Here is a 19,346-nt window from a genome sequence, read left to right as displayed (position 1 = left end):
GTTCTTGAAAATACCATCACTAAAAATGTTTTAGGTCATGATGGACATACCTGGCAATCATAACCTCCCTGATAATCCACACAGTTTCCTCCATTTCTGCATGGGTTGGACAAACACTCATCCACTTCCAGCTCACAGTAACTGCCAGTGTAACCTCTCTGACACTGACACCAGTGTGTGTTGGGTTTGTTCACACAGTGCCCCCCATTCTTACAGACCTTATCCTCCTTAACACCTAGATCACATGCAGGACCATGAACTTGTATTATTAGACTTATCAATGTACTTCAAGATACATTAAAGACTCATGCATAAATTCCATAAACCCTATTTTTAATTTATACAAAATATATTCTTTTTAAATCTCTCATAAAGAGCTTACACTTCACTTCAACGTGCAATTTATTTTTATGATGTCTCACCCTTGGTGATGGCAATAGCCTGGCAAGTCACGTTGGGTATGTCGCAGTACAGCCCGGTCCACCCTGGGTTACAACTGCACCTCCAATCCATCTCCTTTTGGATGCACATGCCTCTGTTCTGACACTTAATCTGACTGCACAGATTCACCATTGACTGTTGAACGAAAATAGTCAATGATTAGTTGGGTAACAATCAGCACAGAACAACAGACGGAGGAAAACTATAATTACAACACTTCACTGTTAAACTGTACAATTAGAATTTTTGCACTATCTGTGTTTTTATGAAGAAACTGTAAAATCATCTTAAAAAAAAAATCCATGAAAACATGTTGAAAGAACTTGTAATGGAACTTGTAGCAGATTCTGTAGTATTAAGGTGTGGTTCAAAATCTAAATGGTTTTGTAATTATCTAGAAATTGGACAATTTTCACAGCAACTAAAGTGGTGTAATATCGCCTGTTCACGTTCCAAGACTGGACAGACTGTTCGTACCTCGCAGGTTTTCCCATTGTACATCAGCGGGCAGGTGCAGTGGAAAGTCCCCAAGCCGTCTATACAAGTGCCTCCATTTTTACAGGGTTGAGAGTCGCACTCGTTCAGCTCAAACTGGCAAAACTGACCCGAGAAACCATGTCGACAGCGGCAGAAGAAACGATTTATTCCATCCACACACGTTCCGTTGTTGAGACACGACCTGTGGGGCGACAGAGACTGAATGAACAAACACTTTGTGGAATCCATCCATGCCACACCATCACTTGTGAAATGTTAAACTTACTTGAAGCACACACATTCACATCATTATTACAGAAAACATACGTGTCGGTGCAATCTGGGATGTCGCGTTCACAGTTGATTCCATCAAAGCCTGGCGGGCACTCGCAGGTGTAGCTATTCACATAATCTTTACAGAGACCTCCATTCCTGCAGGGGGCGCTAACGCATTCGTCCATCTCCTCCTCACAACGCTCTCCATAGAAACCAGCTCTGCACTCGCACAAGAAACGTCCCACTCTATCCACGCAAGTGCCCCCGTTACGGCATGGATCTGGAGAAGAGAGGGAAACTGAGATTATAAAGTTAAAAAGGTAAGACACGGGTTGTTCAAAATATGGATATGCCAGTGTTTACCAGGATGTGGATCAATGTGACTGTGAAAATGACACTTACTGGAGCTGCAGTCATCAATGTTGGTCTGGCAGTTGACTCCACTGTACCCAGGATGGCATTCGCAGTAATAGCTGCCCTGCGTGTTCACACAATGAGCCCCATTCTGACACGGGCCCCTCCTGCACTCATTGACATCTTCTGTGCATTGGGCTCCTAGATGTACATAGTAGACAAAAAACATTTGTATTAAGCCCCAAAGATATTTTTGTAGAATAAAGCAAGAAATTACAAAGAATTTAAGCACTTGCCTTCCCAGCCGCTAAGGCACTGGCAGGTATATGCGGTGTAATCTGCGGACGGTCGACACACACCACCACTCTGACAGGGTTGAGATGCACAGGGGACCAACTTCTCCTCGCAGTGTCTCCCTGAGTGTGTGAGAAAGCATTCACATAATGAATCACATTATACGGTGTGGTGCATGTCGCTGAACTGACCCAGAGGGGATATTGTGTTACATGTGGATGTGTATCACCTGTAAAAGGAAGAGTGCAGTGGCAGGTGTAGCTGTTGATTTCATCCATGCAGGTTCCCTGATTCATACAAGGGCTTGACTCACATTCATTAACGTTAATCTCGCAGTTGGAGCCTGAGAGAAAAGAGCACAGAGATGCATTAATTGTTCACATTCACACATAAGAAGTTAAACTCCCAACTGTCTGAAACGTTTGCACTATAAGTCTCCATTTATACCTGCAAGTCCATGGGGGCACACGCAGATGTAGCTGTTCAAACGGTCATTACAGGTTCCTCCATTCTGACATGGGTTTGACAAACACTCATTCTTTTCTCGTTCACAATTCTTGCCCTCCCAGCCGGCTTTACATGCGCAGTGGTACCTACACACACAAACATACTTAGTGTTTAACAGAAAATGGTAAACTGAGAGAAATGATATCAAGAGAGCATATCGGCTGTTCCTACCCGTCCTGCTGCTCGACACACTCTCCGTGCAGGCATGGCTGAGGACTGCAGAAATCTGCGCCAGAGTGACACAAGGGACCGTGAGTCCCAGCAGGGCACGAACACTGAAAGCCGTTGATCTTGTCCACACATGTCCCTCCACTCAGACATGGTCTTGAGCTGCACTCGTCTATATCCTCTGTACACCTCTCCCCTGACATAGAGAAAGAAAAAGCAAACAATATATGATGGAGAAAGCCTATGTGCACAGAAATCTCAAACAAGGCTCTGTACGTATGTTTTTATGTGCATGTGTGTGTGTGTGTGAACAGACCTGTGTATCCAGGTTCGCACACACAATTGTACTTGTTTATTCCATCTTCACAGACCCCGTGCTGGCATGGATTGTTCTCGCAGTCATCAAGGTCGATCTCACAGTTCACACCTATGTGGAGACAAAGATAAAATGACACAGAGATTGTGACAAAATAAAGTTGAACATTTTTTATTTACTGATATTTAGAATGTTTTTTTCTGGGTGTGTAGTAAGGTAGAGTGTCCAGCAGGGGGGTGTAGTGAACCATGTCAGGCATCAAAGAACTTTTAACAATTCATTAATACAGGTGGCTGGCAGTATGTTGGGCACTTTGGAGGTCTTTTAAAACAGTAAATTTAATAGTAAATATAATTTCTTGTTTTATTTTGACAGTTTGCTACAATGTATAGACATTACTGTAGCTCTGTGGTAAGAGCATTGCGTTGACAACGCAAGGTTGTGGGTTCGATCCCAGGGGATTGCACATACCTAAGTATAAATGTATAGGATACTGCAATGTAAGTCGCTTTGGATAAAAGTGTCTGCCAAATGCGTAAATGTACTGCTCCCATCCCTTTATATCAAGATGTTAACCTCATTTTTATAAACTAAGTTGCAAAAATTGCTCACTAGAATATTTCCATTATATAGACATCACAAGTAAATCAACATGTATGCTTATTATCAGTTAAACGCACAAATGGCCATTAAACAGCCTGTTTGGTGCCAAACCGTAAAGTGGTCATGAAAAAATAAAACAATTCCTGTTTGTAGCAAACAAACTTTGTTGGTAATATAATTGGTAAGCTTTCCTGTAGCTCAGTGGTAAGAGCATTGTGTTAACAACGCAAGGTTGTGGATTCGAACCCAGGGTATTGCAAATACCTATGTAAAATGTATAGGATAAAGCAATGTAAGTCGCTTTGGATAAAAGCGTTTGCCAAATGCCTAAATGTAAATGTAAATTGGACGTCATGTAATTAAAATAAATAAAATGAGATTTCATCATGATAAATTTATGTAAAATACAGCCTGTAGCCCTGTACCATATTTTGGACTCACCTGTGGTCCCTTGCAGGCAGTTGCATTGGTACCTGTTGACCAGGTCGACGCAGTAACCTCCATTTTGGCAGGGGTCACTCTGGCACTCCCTTATTTGTTCACTGCAGATGGGGCCCATGTAACCCGGGTGACATTCGCAGAAGAATGTTGCAATTCCGTCTATACAGTCACCATGGTGACAGCGCTTAGGTTCACAGTCATTAATGTTTTCCATACACAGCGGCCCTGTGAAACCTACAGAGATCGGCGAATAAGACATATGGATATAAGTCGCATGCTTCAAAAAGAGTAACTTACTTAAAGGGATATTTCTCACAAAAAGGAGGATTATATTTACATAATATATATACAGATACATTTACATATACATATATATATATATATTTACAACAATTCAAATCTCAAAAATATAAACCACCATAAAAACAGCCCATACAACTCAAGCATTTAATAAATATTTAGGAAGCCATATGTGGAAGAGTCATCATTTAGCAAAATTTTTTAGGGGTGAACTACTCCACTAATTATGAAAGTATGACAGTTTAAAACATCAGTGTAAAAGTTAATAACACCACCTTCAGCACATTCACACTCATAGCCGTTGGGTCGGTCGAGACACTTGGCCCCATTATGGCAAGGAGTGCTGGCACATTCGTCAATGTCAATCTGACACATTTCCCCAGTGAAACCTGTGGTCACACAAACATTTACAATCAGAATGAACAGTATCTGCATTGACATCACATTAGACATTCTGGTTGATGGTAATCTGATGGACTGCAGAAGAGGATGTCATCACATATCCACAAAGGATACGCCCTTTTCACAGTGACGTAACTTAACTTCCGCCTTTTTGCAAAGCAGTGTATCATAACCGTCTTGCAACAAACAAGGAGAAGAAGAAGAAGAACTTCTGTTTTGCCTTTGCGCTGGAATTTAACAACAGTGAACAAAAAACTGACAGAACACTTATTCAAGTACTTATCCTAGCAAGAAAACAAAAGACTTACCTCCATGATAAAACAAGTACTGTTTAACGAAGAATTTATAACCTTTATCTAGCTTTGATCTTGTCGTAAGCGAAAATTTGGTACATCATCTAGCCTTATTTGCGGCAGCTGTTCGAGGGACTTGGTAAAGTCCATTCTGAGTCGCTAGCGCTACTTTCATAACTGCATTAACTCATCTACAGCACTGTAACCTTAATAACTGCATTAACTCATCTACTGCACTGTAACTCATCTATTACATTATTGCATCTATCGCATAACTAACTGCATCTACTCATCTATTGCACTATAGCTTCAATAACTGCACTAACTCATCTACTGCACTGTAACTGTATATCTGCATCTACTCATGTATTGCACCGTACCTTTAATAACCACATTAACTTATCTACTGCACTGTAACTTTAATAGCTAATATCTGTAACTAATGCACACTCAAGTCACTTGCACTATTGTATAGTCTATATTGTTATCTGCTCATAACCTCCTGTACACTAATGTTCACAGTAGATAGCCTTCTGTATATATTTTTCATAGTACATACCGATTGTCATATTTTCATAGTACATGCCCATCGTAAATTATTTTCCTAATATTGTATTCTGTATTTATTCACACTGTATATCTGCACTTGCTAATTGCACTTCTGGTTAGACCTAAACTACATTTCGTTACACTGTACTTGTATATGTGTAATGACAATAAAGTTGAATCTAATCTAATCATCTAATCTAGCGGAAGTAACGCTGCACTGCTTCGCGGCAGAACGGAAGATGCGTGACATCATGTGAAAAGGGCCTATTATGCAGCGCTTCACAGCATCTGCATGTTGAAGCAGTAATGAATTTATCTTTCAGCATGGGTCAATTTTATGCTCACCCTGAGGACACTCGCAGATGAATCGGCTGACCTGGTCCAGACATTTGCCATTATTAAGACAAGGCGAGCTGGCACACTCATTAATGTCAATCTCACAGTGTACTCCCTCAAAGCCTATGAATGGGAAACATACACATACAGTCAGTAAATTAATGATGGGACGCTGAGCCAAATCATTGTCACCATACATCTGATTACAGTGTGTGTGCGTGTGTGTACTGGTATTCATTACTTTGTGGGGACCAGTAATACCAGTAATACCAGTAGATTTTGACCTTGTGGGGGAATTATTCAGGCCCCCATGAGGGAAACACCTTATAAATCATAAAGAATGATATTTATTGAAAATTAAAAAAACACAAAGGTTTGTGTGATTATTAGGTTAAGGTGTTGGGTAGGGTTATGGGATATCATATATTATAAACCTGATATAAAATGTGTGTGTGTGTGTGTGCATGCCTGCACACGTGCATGTGCGCGTGTGTGAGTGACTACCTGCCATACAGATGCAGTTGTAATCTCCTATCTGGTCCAAGCAAGTGGCGTCATTCAGGCAAGGATAGGAGATACATTCGTTGATGTCTGTCTCGCAGCGGGGGCCCGTGTAGCCCGGAGCACAATTACAGGTGAACGAGCCATCTGTATTCATACATGAGCCACCATGCTCACATGGGTTTGGCCCTGATTGACAGCAAATTAAACAAATTCAGAAAAATGGGCATCAAGGCTATAAGTGCTTAAAATCTATATATACATAGTTCCACAAACTGTACATAGATGAGACTTTATAGATGACTCGCAACTGATTTTATTGTCATCTAGAAGATATTAAAAAGATCTGAGCTAGAATTTTTCTTATTCTGTAATTTATTGAATATGATTGTTTCATTTCTTCCCTCCATTTTCTTCAATTTAAGTTGTACAATAAGTTCTTATTATCTCATCAATGAAAGATATCTAATGCTCCTTTAGAATTTGACTAAAATGATCTTAGGAAACAGTCATTTGTAACAAATTAACACTGTAGATGACATCCTATCTAACCATAACAGTAATGCATGCAAGCAATACATTATATCTTGCGTGTGCAGTACAGGAATAAAATAAAATATAAACAGAGTAATGTGAGATGAGGATTGTTGTAAGGGCTTCCAGCGGTCTTACCGATGACACACTCGTTAATGTCGTCCGCACACGTGCTGCCCTTGTAACCTGAGGGGCAGTTACAGTTAAACTTGCCATTGACTGGGTTTGTGTCGCACTGAGCTCCCATCTTGCAAGGGTTACTGGTGCAGGCATCATCGATGTGACACAGCAAACCTTTAATTTTCAAAACAATTGCAATTGTTACTACACTGTCATGTCTGGTTTAATATGCATTGTGTGTAGTATCAGGGATATTAATTTAGATTTTGACAAAAAGTATACTACTGTATAAAACTGATGATACCAGCAGAGGTTTAAAGTACTTAAGTATTATTTTGGATTATCTGTACTTTACTTAAGTACAATTAAACATGAATACTTGTACTTTTACTTTTTAAAGAAAGTACTTTTTTCTCCTTACAATTTTATTCATCCTAAAAAAAGTCCCTTACTACTAATGAACCAACTGAATTGCCCTGATAAACAGTTTAATTTAAATGTTATTTAATGAGATTCGGTTTAACATTCAATGAAATTGTCCAGACATGTTCATTGGTCCTTTTGAAGTGACGTCATGTCACATCAATTACCACAATGCACAGCACCTTGCTTGACCTGGACCTGAGAGAAATAATCAGTGGAAGAAAATGGAGGAACACGATTTAGCTGCTAATACATTTCAAACCCACCACAGGATCAAGGGCACCTGTGGCTATCTTGTACTGGAATGAATAAGGATTCGTAGAAGTGTGTTCTTCGTTCTTTTGTCTCCCACTCACCAAGGAAATATCTGCCTATCTTGACTCTAACCATTTAGAAAATCAAGTTTCTACTGAAGTTAAACCAGAGGTTTTACAACCTTGAGTAGCATGTGGCATATTAGAATAGGCATGTCTTGTAGTTTAAATACAATTAAATACAATGAGTTCTAACGCAAGATAAAGCATTGCATGTGGTTCATTCACTTCATATTGTGAAAGATTAAATGCTTGAACAAGAATCTCTATAGTTTTATAGTTACATTTACTTACACTCAAGTACATTTTTAATATGGTACTTTTTTACTTTTACTCGAGTATGTTCCTGGCCAGATACTTGTACTTGAGTCAAATTTTCTCTAAGTACTTGTACTTGAGTAACATTTTTTTTTTTTGCCTTTATTGGACAGACAGTGATTTTTGGAGAGGACAGGAAGCGAAGCGGATGAGATAGAGGGGGTGGGGTCAGGGAAAGGACCACGAGACGGGATTCGAACTCGGGTCACCCGGGACGCACCAGCGCCTTATGTCGGTGAACGAACCGCTCGACCATCGGCTCCGACTACTTGAGTAACATTTTTGAGTACTTTTTACACATCTGGAAACCAGTAATATTTATTATTGACATACAATTATTATTGATTATCAACATTGATAGCAACAAACCGTGCATGGTGAAGTAGATTCAGCTTTTGTTACTCACCAGTTTTGCCAGGAGGGCAGCTGCAGACGAAAGACGCAACACGATCAATGCAGGTGGATCCAGCAGTGCAGGGTGCAGGGGCACAGTCATTGATGTTCACAGAGCAGTCGAAACCGCTCCAGCCGTTCACACACACGCAATTGTAGCCGTTCAGTGTGTTACTGCATGTTCCTCCATTCTGACAGGCGTTGGGCTGTAGCCTGCATTCATCCACGTCATTGTTGCAAAACTGACCTAAGATTACAAAGGGGACAGATTTCAGTTTTTTTTGGCATTTTTGCCTTTATCTGTACAGAACAGTTAGAGCAAGTGAGAGGAAGTGGGAGAGAGAACAGGGTGGGATCGAGAGAGGGCCACGAGATGGGAATCGAGCCCGGGTTTTCGAAGCGCAACCGCACCACAATTCATAGCACTCAGCTCAGATAGTTTTCCATTTTAATGGAGTGTCTATTATTTCAAGCAATTTGTTGGTTTCATTAAAATGAACTGTATGGCTCAATACAACTGTTTACAAATGTATTTAAGTGAGTCTGTTTATTGATGGAAATTAGAATGAAAAGACACAAAATCACTAAAATGCAACACAGATGAGAAAAGACCTCCACGTTTCCATACCAGTCCATTCAGGTGGGCATTGGCAATTGTACGTGTTAACTCCATCCATGCAAGTAGCTCCATTCTCACACCGGTGACTTGGACAATCATCAATGTTAACCTCACAGTTTGTTCCATTAAAACCTGATCAAAGAAAAATAATGAAGAAAATTATTTCAAACTTGCACTTAATTCTACTCATTAGCTGGTATCAGTGTCATAAGGGAGCTCTGTCTCACTGTGGCAAAATTAAAATGTAATTGCTCAACTTTAGAGTGCAAACATTTCTCACGGCTCGGGTTCACTGCCTGAGGTCAGAGACTGGTTTTGGCGTGTTGCTGTGTTGTGCCAGCACATCTATCTTTAAACACTACACTCTTACAGATACTTTAAAGTCTCTCTATGTGTTTAAACCCCAAACAAATACAGATACAACCAGCGTCTCGGATGAAGGAGTGACCATTAGGACATTGTATATAGAAAACAGCTAAATGCTTTAGTCCAGCGGTTCTCAATCCAGGTCCTCTCGAACTTTTTCGATTTTGCGAAACACGACTGCCTGCAGAGTCCTGTAGGGTTTGTAGGGTTATTTAACCATAATCTTGAGATTTGCGCAACATTATACGCACATTTCAAACTGGAATTATTGCAGATTATCTAGTGATGTTTACTTCGGAGAGTTTACGGGTATATTGAACAAACCTCCAAGGCGGTAGGAGAAGCTTGAGAACCGCTGCTTTAGTTTGAGATAAAAACAAATTCACCCAAAATGTTTATTCTCATATTAATTTTCTCACCCTCATGCGATCCAAGCTGTATATCAATATCACTTTAATGTAAATTCAGCTGAAGAATATATAAATATAATATAAAAATGACTTCTGATCTAAGTAACAAGAATAATCTAATTTCTGTTCCAATTTTGCAGATTTTCATGCTAGGCTTGCAGCCGTTTCCTGTTTACTCTCAAGTTACTAACCTGGAAGGCAGTGGCATACGTAAGTTGTGTCAGTCATCTGCCGGCATGTACCACCATTGAGGCAGGGCGATGGAGAGCAGGGTATGTAAACTAACTCGCAGTGGCGGCCCGTAAAACCGGGCGGGCAGTTACACTGATATGAGCCCTGGGTGTTCACACACAAGCCTTCATTCTTGCAGGGAGAGGGGGACAAGGCACACTCATCTGTGTCATTAAGGCAACGGGGGCCATGGTAACCAGGGGGACAGGTACAGGAGAATTCCCGGTTCGGGAGAGCTTGGCAGGCACCCCCGTTGGCACATGGGCTGGACAGACAAGTGTCCTCATTTTCACAAAGTTGACCTGGAAGGACAATGGAAAAAATAATATTTACACTTGAACAGCCGAGATTCATATTCATACATGTCATTACTTTTCATTATTTGTTCAATACTTGGATTACAATCACTTTATAGACATGCTTAATGTTGTCATAAATTATTGGCACTGCATGATTCTCTAAAGTCGACAAGTTTGACTGTGAATCACATATGTTTATTTGGCTTAGACTTTGTGTTTGTGTTTAACTGTTGATTTTTGTCCTCCCTGTTTAAGCATTCACACAAACTATGTCATCCTTTTATCAATCGTTATATATATTTACAAATACATAACTGACTGTTTACATTGACACATTTTGAGAAAGAAGCACATGTGGCACTCACGTGTGGTGCTCACATGTTCATGCTCTCTCCAAACATGTGATTCAGCATGTTAGCATTTTAAAGATGCCACTGGCCAGTTAGGAAGCAATATTAGCTAAAGCTAAATGTTTTATATCTGATTACAGAAAAACTGCTTCTGATTCAAAATCAAAAAGTGAGCTGCCCCTCTAGAAAGTATTATAGGCCATCTTATGCATGTTCCAAAGTATGAATCCTAAAAAATAAATCTAGTTAAAAAGCACACAAGTGTGCTACGCAGTCAGAGAGATATAATGAGGGAGAGCGAACTGACCTGTCCAACTACGGGCACAGTGGCATTGGTACTTCTCGTTGGGAAGGAGCGAGCACGTCCCCCCATTGTTGCAGGGGTTGTTAGGGTAGCAGGCGGAGTTTTTCTGGATCCCGCAGTTGGGGCCGGTGAAGCCCAGAGGACAAACGCAGCTGGGGCTTCCAGGAACTCCAGACAAACTCACAGTGCACTCTCCTGCATTCAGACAATACCCCGCTTTACACGGGTCTCTGTGCTGGCAGTACTCGCCTAAGAAACCTGAAGAGCACCTGAAACACACAAAGAAAAAGAGCATGACTTTTGCTTAATAATATAGCCACAAATGGACATTTACATATACAAATTAAAGTTTGTGTTAATGTTATTAAACATTAAGAATAACTGCAAATTAAAAAAAAAATTCGAAAACAATCCTAATCTCGCTCCACTTTAAATCTTTCAGAAATATTATTTTCTGTCATGTTGTTAACCAATGTGCCAATGAATTCAATGACATTTCAAAATCATTGTGCCTTTTCAACCCAGTCCACTAAAATTTCAAATACTTCTGTCTGACTATTTTCTCAAGAAAATATTTCACATTACAAAAGGTAAGTGGGTTCTAAAGACCATTAAGTCAGATGGGATTTGATGGGAAAATGAGGACAGACTGATGGCAATACCAGATGCTAAATCATAAAGAAGATGTTTCTTATCATCAGTTTGACTGTGCGCATGTGTAAAAGGATGCATGTCATGAGACAGTTTGACACATTTCTCACTGCAGAGCTCCGGAGTCTCAGCACATGACTAGAGCTCACGAAAAGGAAATTACTTGATTGCAAAATAAGATTGAAGAAAAAAGCATGTCTTCTGTCTCTGCCCACACTTCCCCCACTGACCTTTTGCGACTTCCCCAAAAGACCGTATGAATAAGACAAACATAATGAGAAGGATATGAATGAGTCAAGTTTAAGTTAGTGTAATAGACCATTTATATGTATATGAAAACAAAAGTAGTCAACAGTATATCCATTGTAAAGACCGTATGAATAAGCAGACCTAATGAGAAGGATATGAATCAGTCAAGTTTAAGTTAGTGTCATAGACCATTTAGATGTATATGAAAACAATAGTAGTCAACAGTATATCCCTTGGTAAGGAGGCCTGTTTGGGTGTGTGTACGAATGTACAACGGTCGTCTGCCATGCAGGTGCCGGCCTCCCAGAGGACGGTCAGGTAACAGAGATGAGGGACCAAAAAAAGCTCCTTTGACAATGTCTGTGCTTGTGTGTATAGTCCCGCCCGTATGACCATGTGAATGCACCTACTTGAGATTCTAAACAACCAGTTTCTCAAAGCGTGTCGTACACAGAACACACACATTCTCCTGTCGTGACAGGTGAGAAGTTACAGTCTTGGCTCACGATTGGAAATCTTTATGCCACACACACAATAAACAAAAAAATAACTTTTTTGCCACACATGCCAATGTGGGTGAATTAAAAGAAAGGCAATAAACCCTATTTTGCATTTAATCTAAAACATTTTTTACCAAGTACACAATAGCTCTTTTCTCCTCTGCAGTCTAATATGTTCATCCCTTCCTGTCATGTGCATATTATTGAAATACTAAATGCAAACAAACATCCACCAAGCATTAAAATGAGTGAGCGTGACTCATAAACTAGCAGTCTTAGTCCGACCACCCCGCACAAGTGTGATCTGGCCCAACTTCCAGCTGTGTGTGTGTGTGAGCTCTGGGGAAAGAACACACCCACAGCGACCCTCTGGTCACAAGATCACAGCAGCGCTGACAATAAAACAACAACAAACACACTTAAACTCTGCGCAAGCAAACAGCCTGGGCTCAGGGGAGCGAGCCTCTTTCAGCTTGACTTACAACTGCTGTGTCACTTTATACTATTCAAAGACATGTTTCGTTCTTTATCTCCAATTGAATTCACCAGGTAAACCTGAGTAGACCACCCTTTCTTTTCTCCAGGATTCCAAAGCACTGGATTTAACAGGTTGAATGAATCTTTTTTCAGATTGAATTAATTTATTGTTAAATTACTGAATCGTGTACGCCATACAACGTTATAATAAAATCTGTCACAATGGGATAACAAATGCTATCTTTTACTCTGGACTTCAGTGCTTTGTATCATCACATTCTTTGTGTAGGCTATATTTTTTTACTGCTAATACAGATTCTTAGCTTAAAAATGTTTATACTTATCGTTTAGATTCCTTTGTTATTCTTACTGCATTTTTCTCTCTTTTTCTCTCAGTCTTGTTCTTGCTCTTTTGCTCGAGGTGTCAGATTTCTACAGATGGTTCATATTAGCGCACCCCCCCACCCTCTCTATCTGCCTCACTGACCTCTTCATGTGCTATCCACGGGGCCTGGGGTGAGTGGGTGGGGGAAAAGCTCTTTCTAGTTCATATTTTTACTAGACACTTCATCAGGAACTTGATTTCTGGCCACTCACTTAGTCATACAAAACGTCACCTCTGAGTTTTTACCCCATCCCCAAAACCGCAGTACTGAGATTATCTACCACCAAACAGCCGAGGGTCTGGTTAGTTTTACAAGAAGTTGGCAAAATGTGACATTTTACATCGTGCACAAAGGGCAACTAAACATACTGTCCCTGTTCACTTTGTTTAAGAGAGTCCAACGTTTTAATAGAAGCAGTCACCCTCCCTACTTCTGCTCTCTAATCCATCCATCTTCAGCTTTCTCAAATTTTTGCTAGAGAGGCGAACAACCGCTGAAAAAACACAGAGGGAAAACAGAGCAGAGAAAAGGGGGAGGGGGACAAAACGATAGAGTAACACAGGAAAAGAAAGAAAGAAAGAAATAGAGTAAGACAAAAAGCAAGATAAGCAAGTGAGAAAAGAAAAGAGAGAAACAGAAAAAGAGGGAAGGAGATGAACTGAGAAGAGAAGGGTGGAGTAGTGTAGGCAAAGTGTTGTGGTCAATCTAAGCATGGCTTTGAGTACATATGTGCTATAATTCTGATCTGAAAACAGCATGTCTCACTAAAGGGAGGGCTCTCCACTCTTTATATACTCTTTCTTAATATACTCTTCCTCCCTATGCCTCTCTCTGTGACGCTTTTCAAATATCTTTTCTTTTCACTCAGTTACCATTTTCCTCTGTGTGTTGATGAAAAGCTTCATTGTGCCTGGGTGTAAAGTCTGCACAAAAACACGGAACAAATCTGGACTGAAAAAAATGTCTGAACAAATCCTAAACTGACCTTTATTTCAACTTTTTACTTTTTAATTACCCACCTTGACACTTCAGGGGATGGAACTTCATGAACATAATAATTTGTAACATGTATCATAAACAACAATGGTAACAGATACAAAATGAAAAGTTACAAAAACCAAGACCTTTCCTGTTGATGCAAACACATTTTAATAAGTTTAAAGGAGTAGTTCACCTTCAAAATGAAAATCCTGTCATCATTTACACATCCTCTTGTCATTCAAACCTGTATGACTTTCTTTCTTTTAGAAAGGAAGATATTTTGAAAAATGTTGTTAACAGAACAGCACAGCCCCCATTCACTTCTATTGTTACCAATGCAAGTCAATGGGGGGGCTGTTAACAACATTCTTCAAAATATCTTCTTTTGTGTTCTGCAGAAGAAAGAAATTCAAGTGGGAGAGCAAATAATTTGGAAGGTGAACTACTCCTTTAAGCAAAACAAAAGACAAACATTTACAAATAGGTTAGGAATGAACTGATTCATCGTACTGAATGGGATTAATAAACAGACGTTTTAAAGAGACAGTTTGAAATGCAAAACGTTTTTGGATCTTGTTACAAAAAGAAAACATTTTACAGAATTCCACTAAATCAATATGATTGTCTGCAATTATCCATCGGGTCTCTGTTCTACATAACAGGAAAGGTGGTCTTTATATATCCCCTAGAGGTCCTGGGGTCAACAACACGCCCATGTCCACGTTTATGGCTTTGCCAAAAAGAGCGGGACTAACCCCAATTTGTTGAACAGATGGAAACATTTATCGTGACTATTAAGAAAATCATGTGACCTCCTGGCGTGTGATCTTTGCAAAGATTCTCATCCTTATTTGCAGTCAAAACTGCAAATGGTTTGCAACTTGGCTTGTATTTCGATACCAGCAAATGCCAACAACTCTGCAGTTTAATGGCATGCTAACAAGCGCTAACTTCCCAAATAGGTAGTTAGTAAATTATTCACAATTTACCAAACGGCTCTCATTCCAAGAGCCCCCTGGACTTTTAATTGTAGGGCCGATTCCCTTTAAGCAACCTTGGGTTAAGCACCTTTCTCAGGAACACAATGCTGATAAGGTCCCTGTTCAGATTTGAATCAGTCATCTTTGTGTCTGCATTCTACAACTGTAATAATCCCCTCCACCCTAGAGTGACACTTAGGAAAAGGAATGCAAGGTTACAAAAATCAAAACAAAACTATTCCCTGTAACCTCAAACCGTTGTGTGTCATTGATTGTTCTCAAAATCACGTCACCTTTCTGTCACCCATCTCCACTTGTCAGCATGGTGTGTCGTGGGTTTAAGACCTGGTTGCCACATTCCCCACTACTGTGTGAAGCCTCCAGCGATAGGAAACGTTTGTGAGAATTTGTGTGAGTGATTTCAATAGACTCCGGATGGTCTTGACATGGGACGGCCCCTTCTGGCCTGCAGATGTTATTGACAAGCCTCGCACAGGTTAGCTGGCAAGGATGAGTAACTTTCTTTCATGATGAACTGTTTTGTAAGAGTGTGTGGATTAGCACATTCAACACACACACTTACAAATCACACATTTTCACCTACACTAATGCCTTGAAGTACAGGGACTACCCTAAATGAGCTATAGCAGCTAGTTTATCATTGTAGCTGCCAAAACAAAATGTGAAAAAAATGACATAAAGCAAGTATGCGTGTGTATAAAAGAAGGATGGAGATAGAAACCTGTAGTAATTATTATTAGCTTGTATAAAACAACAAATATGTTCTTGTGATGTTAGAAGTTGCGTCAAACTTCGATATATCATCTAGTTATATCTAGGGATTCACGATTGCTCAGGATGCAATGCCATCCACAATACTGATCTCATTAACAATTTATTTTTACAAAATGAGACAAATTAGAAATTAACAACTGCCCTTTTATCATTTCTAAAATGCTGCACATTTCTTTGTCAAATAACAAAACTAAACTGCAATTTAAAGACAAAGTCCAGATCAAATACAAAATAAGTAATAGAAAAGTCTCTTTAAAATAAACAAACTAAGACTTTGTGTGTGCTTTATCCGTGTATCATTCGTTCTTTTCATATTCAATTGAGATTCCAAAATCGGAATATTTAAAAACGGTTTGTTATTTTGTTATTCGTTTATAAGTGTATATTTATATATATATTTATATTTATTTATATTATATTTATTTATATTATATTTATCAAAATTTAATACCAAAAACAAATAACAGGTAATTTTTTCGTACTTTTGATTTAGTTGATTTAGATTCACATTTTATATCCTGCCCGTATCGCCATCACCTGCTTTCAAATGGAGCGGCATTTACTACACAGAGCCGTAGTTCACTGACAAGCTGAGCCATATCTCATTAACTATCGCAGGCAATACGTCCGTGATAATTAATGCAGTATGGCTCAGCTTGTCAGTGAACTACGTCTCTATTTGCAAAATGCAGCTCCATTTGAAAGCAGGTGATGGCGATTTACTACTAATCAAGGAACCGGCTTTACTGACGATATGCGGATGTCATGCGATATATCGCCCAGCCCTAACATTTGAAAGACGGGCAGGAGTAATTAAAAAATCTTACTTCATGTATTGATCCAACCACAGCCCTCTCCAGTTCTATGTAAGGTTGTGCAGAACACAGAATCTTCTCACACTCATTTCAGAACATCGCTGGATTACCATCTTCTGCAGCGTAGTGGAAATCTCTTTATGTGTCTTGACAGTTTCAAATAAGTCTTGAATTAAATCAGCATATGATTCCAGTGCGGCCATGGTGTCGATACGAAAAAAAAAAAAACTGAGTAAATCACTGCAAGATTGAGGTTTTTCAGGCTTCTTTTAACTTTTTGCAATTGCAGCAAACTTCCAAGTGCAACACACACACACACGAAGATAACTTCCAGTTCACGCAAATCGAACAATTAATATCAAATTAATATCAAAATCAAAATCGGTCGTGCCCCCTTTATTTGGTTTCCTATTTTTGATCTGAGGGTTAAATCAAAAGTACGAAAAATGACCCGTTACCTCAATTGAATATGAAAAGAACGAATGAAACACGGATTGTGCTTTTCATTGATTTCTTTTACACTCAAGAAATATCAGCCTATCCACATTTTCCAAGTTTGCCGTAAACATAGGAGCCCCTGTTGTTCAAAACATGTTTTGCGATTCAAATAACATCTCAACCGGCTTGAATCGTCACATGTTATTATCGATTTTCTACTGGCTCTCGGTGAATTGTTACATCCCTAATGTCTTCACAAATATAAAGAAACATGTCAAGAGCCAAAATTTGACAACATGCGAGGAGCTCGCTACTAAAAAAATCTGTCCAATCATGTTTAGGTTTAAATCCTTTTTTCAGCAAAATATTTATTTCAGGGGTATAATTGTTTTGTGAAAAAACATTGTGTCAATGAGCGACCCTCACTAATACAGCTTCTGAGTTCTGAGTTTGTGTAAATGGTGCTTAAGCAAATCACGACCCCTGCTTGCCACTCTTCACACACAGTTGAGCTGTTGATTTTAGCCGGAGTGTTATCAACAGTACTGGCTACATGTCTCCAACCCTCTCTCTCTTTTTTGATCTCTCTCACTTTTACGACTAGAGTTTCTGGTTGGCAGACTGTCTTCCTGAGGCCATCACACTTTGAATGTGGCTTTGAAACAAATCAGCTCAGCCTGCAGGTATATGGAGATGGAAAAAGTAGTGAGGAAAGACGGGCATGAAAGAGAACAATAGAACATGTTAAAAGAAAGGGATGGTATAGCAAGAAGATTAAAAAGGAAGGTAGAGAAAGAGAGAGAGAGAGAGAGAGAGGGAGAGAGGGGGAGGGAGGGGGAGGTAGAGAGAAACTATCACAATGAAAAAGCCCAAAAAACCTACTGAAGAGATGATTGACGGATAGTTGAGGCAAGATGTATTGACAGGGTAATCTCTCTCTCTACCTCATCTATCTCTTACCAGCAGGCAGGCACATCTCTGGTTTCACCCTCTTGTGCACTAAAAGACGTCTCTATACTGTTATGCTCTCCCCGCAGGCACATTCTACCTGTCAGATCAAACAAACGCCAAGCAGACTCTACTCTCTCTTCCGACTGAGGGGGGAGCAACGGGTGAAAGGGAGGAGGGAAGGAAGTGAGGGGTAAAAATTAATAAGTTTGCACCCCTTACGCTGGCCAAAACAAAGAGATCCTGTTTGATGTGGGGGAGGGAAAATAAGATTCTGGGCAAAGAAAAGCTTTTCAATCCAGTCTTACTTCACTACACTCAAAACACATATACGCCACCAGCTACTCCCTAACTGCTAAATCGCTCGGGCTGAATGCACATTCATTTGCGAGCTGCAAAAGTCTGTAGATGTGTCAGTTTTCGATAGTTCTGAATTGTTACAATGCCATTTGAGTTCAGACATGACACACATTACACATCACTAAAAAAACTAGTTTTGATGTTTTGCATGTTTTGAAACTGTGGTTCTAGGAAGATGCTTAAATGGAAATTCTGCAAGTTGCTTCCTCACCTGCTTCTATTTTTTATAAAACACAACTGCAATGACACACAGGCACATATGAAACCAGAAACATATATCTACACACGACACACTTAAGCATCCATAAAACTTTCAGGTGACACACAGCTTGGTTCTCACACCTTGAGGCTTGCAGACACACCGGTCTGACCGCTCGCACACACCCTGCTCTGCTCTGCCAGCCTCTCTCACAGTTCTCTTCCTGTACTGAGCTCTCAGTGTCAGAGGGAAAAAACTGAAAAACACCTTGTTGACTTTGGTTCTCGGGTGTCACCTCACCTACACAGAATGTATTAGTAACTCCTGAGAGCACCTTGTGTCAGCCCGTTCCATTTTGAGACCGCACGCACACCCAGGCAGCCATTTCAGGTGGCTGAAAGAGTGCATTCTTCCAATCTCCGGCAAAGTCAGGCAGAGTTCTTGAACTTTAAGAGCATTCCAGCACTGTGCGTTCGAGCTGTGGAGACCCGAGAGCTGTCGGATTCGGCAGGAACCGGTGTTACAGTTTCTATCACCTGTGTGGAATTTCAGAAAGTGGATGACTTCACTCAACCTTCTTGTTTAAAGGTCTCATGAACTGGGCTTGTTCGTTGCTTTATACTGTTGT

The 19,346-nt window shown here is 40.0% G+C and overlaps 1 protein-coding gene across 1 annotated transcript in view; it reads right to left on the bottom strand.

Moving 5' to 3' along the window:
- The window catches only part of notch2 (notch receptor 2), a 39,880-nt gene that overhangs the window by 7,882 nt on the left and 12,652 nt on the right, over positions 1-19,346 (bottom strand). The window contains 19 exon segments of the mRNA XM_056772524.1: positions 51-235; positions 423-576; positions 919-1,120; positions 1,246-1,474; positions 1,597-1,749; positions 1,845-1,964; positions 2,072-2,185; positions 2,290-2,435; positions 2,521-2,713; positions 2,834-2,944; positions 3,878-4,111; positions 4,453-4,566; positions 5,767-5,880; positions 6,262-6,447; positions 6,931-7,086; positions 8,374-8,607; positions 8,989-9,111; positions 9,947-10,288; positions 10,943-11,208. Of these exon segments, the coding sequence (XP_056628502.1) occupies positions 51-235; positions 423-576; positions 919-1,120; positions 1,246-1,474; positions 1,597-1,749; positions 1,845-1,964; positions 2,072-2,185; positions 2,290-2,435; positions 2,521-2,713; positions 2,834-2,944; positions 3,878-4,111; positions 4,453-4,566; positions 5,767-5,880; positions 6,262-6,447; positions 6,931-7,086; positions 8,374-8,607; positions 8,989-9,111; positions 9,947-10,288; positions 10,943-11,208 (3,376 nt within the window).

The sequence above is a fragment of the Triplophysa dalaica genome, chromosome 18, assembly GCF_015846415.1.
Source record: "Triplophysa dalaica isolate WHDGS20190420 chromosome 18, ASM1584641v1, whole genome shotgun sequence".
Lineage (NCBI taxonomy): Eukaryota > Metazoa > Chordata > Actinopteri > Cypriniformes > Nemacheilidae > Triplophysa > Triplophysa dalaica.
This window is presented reverse-complemented; position numbering and strand designations above follow the sequence as displayed.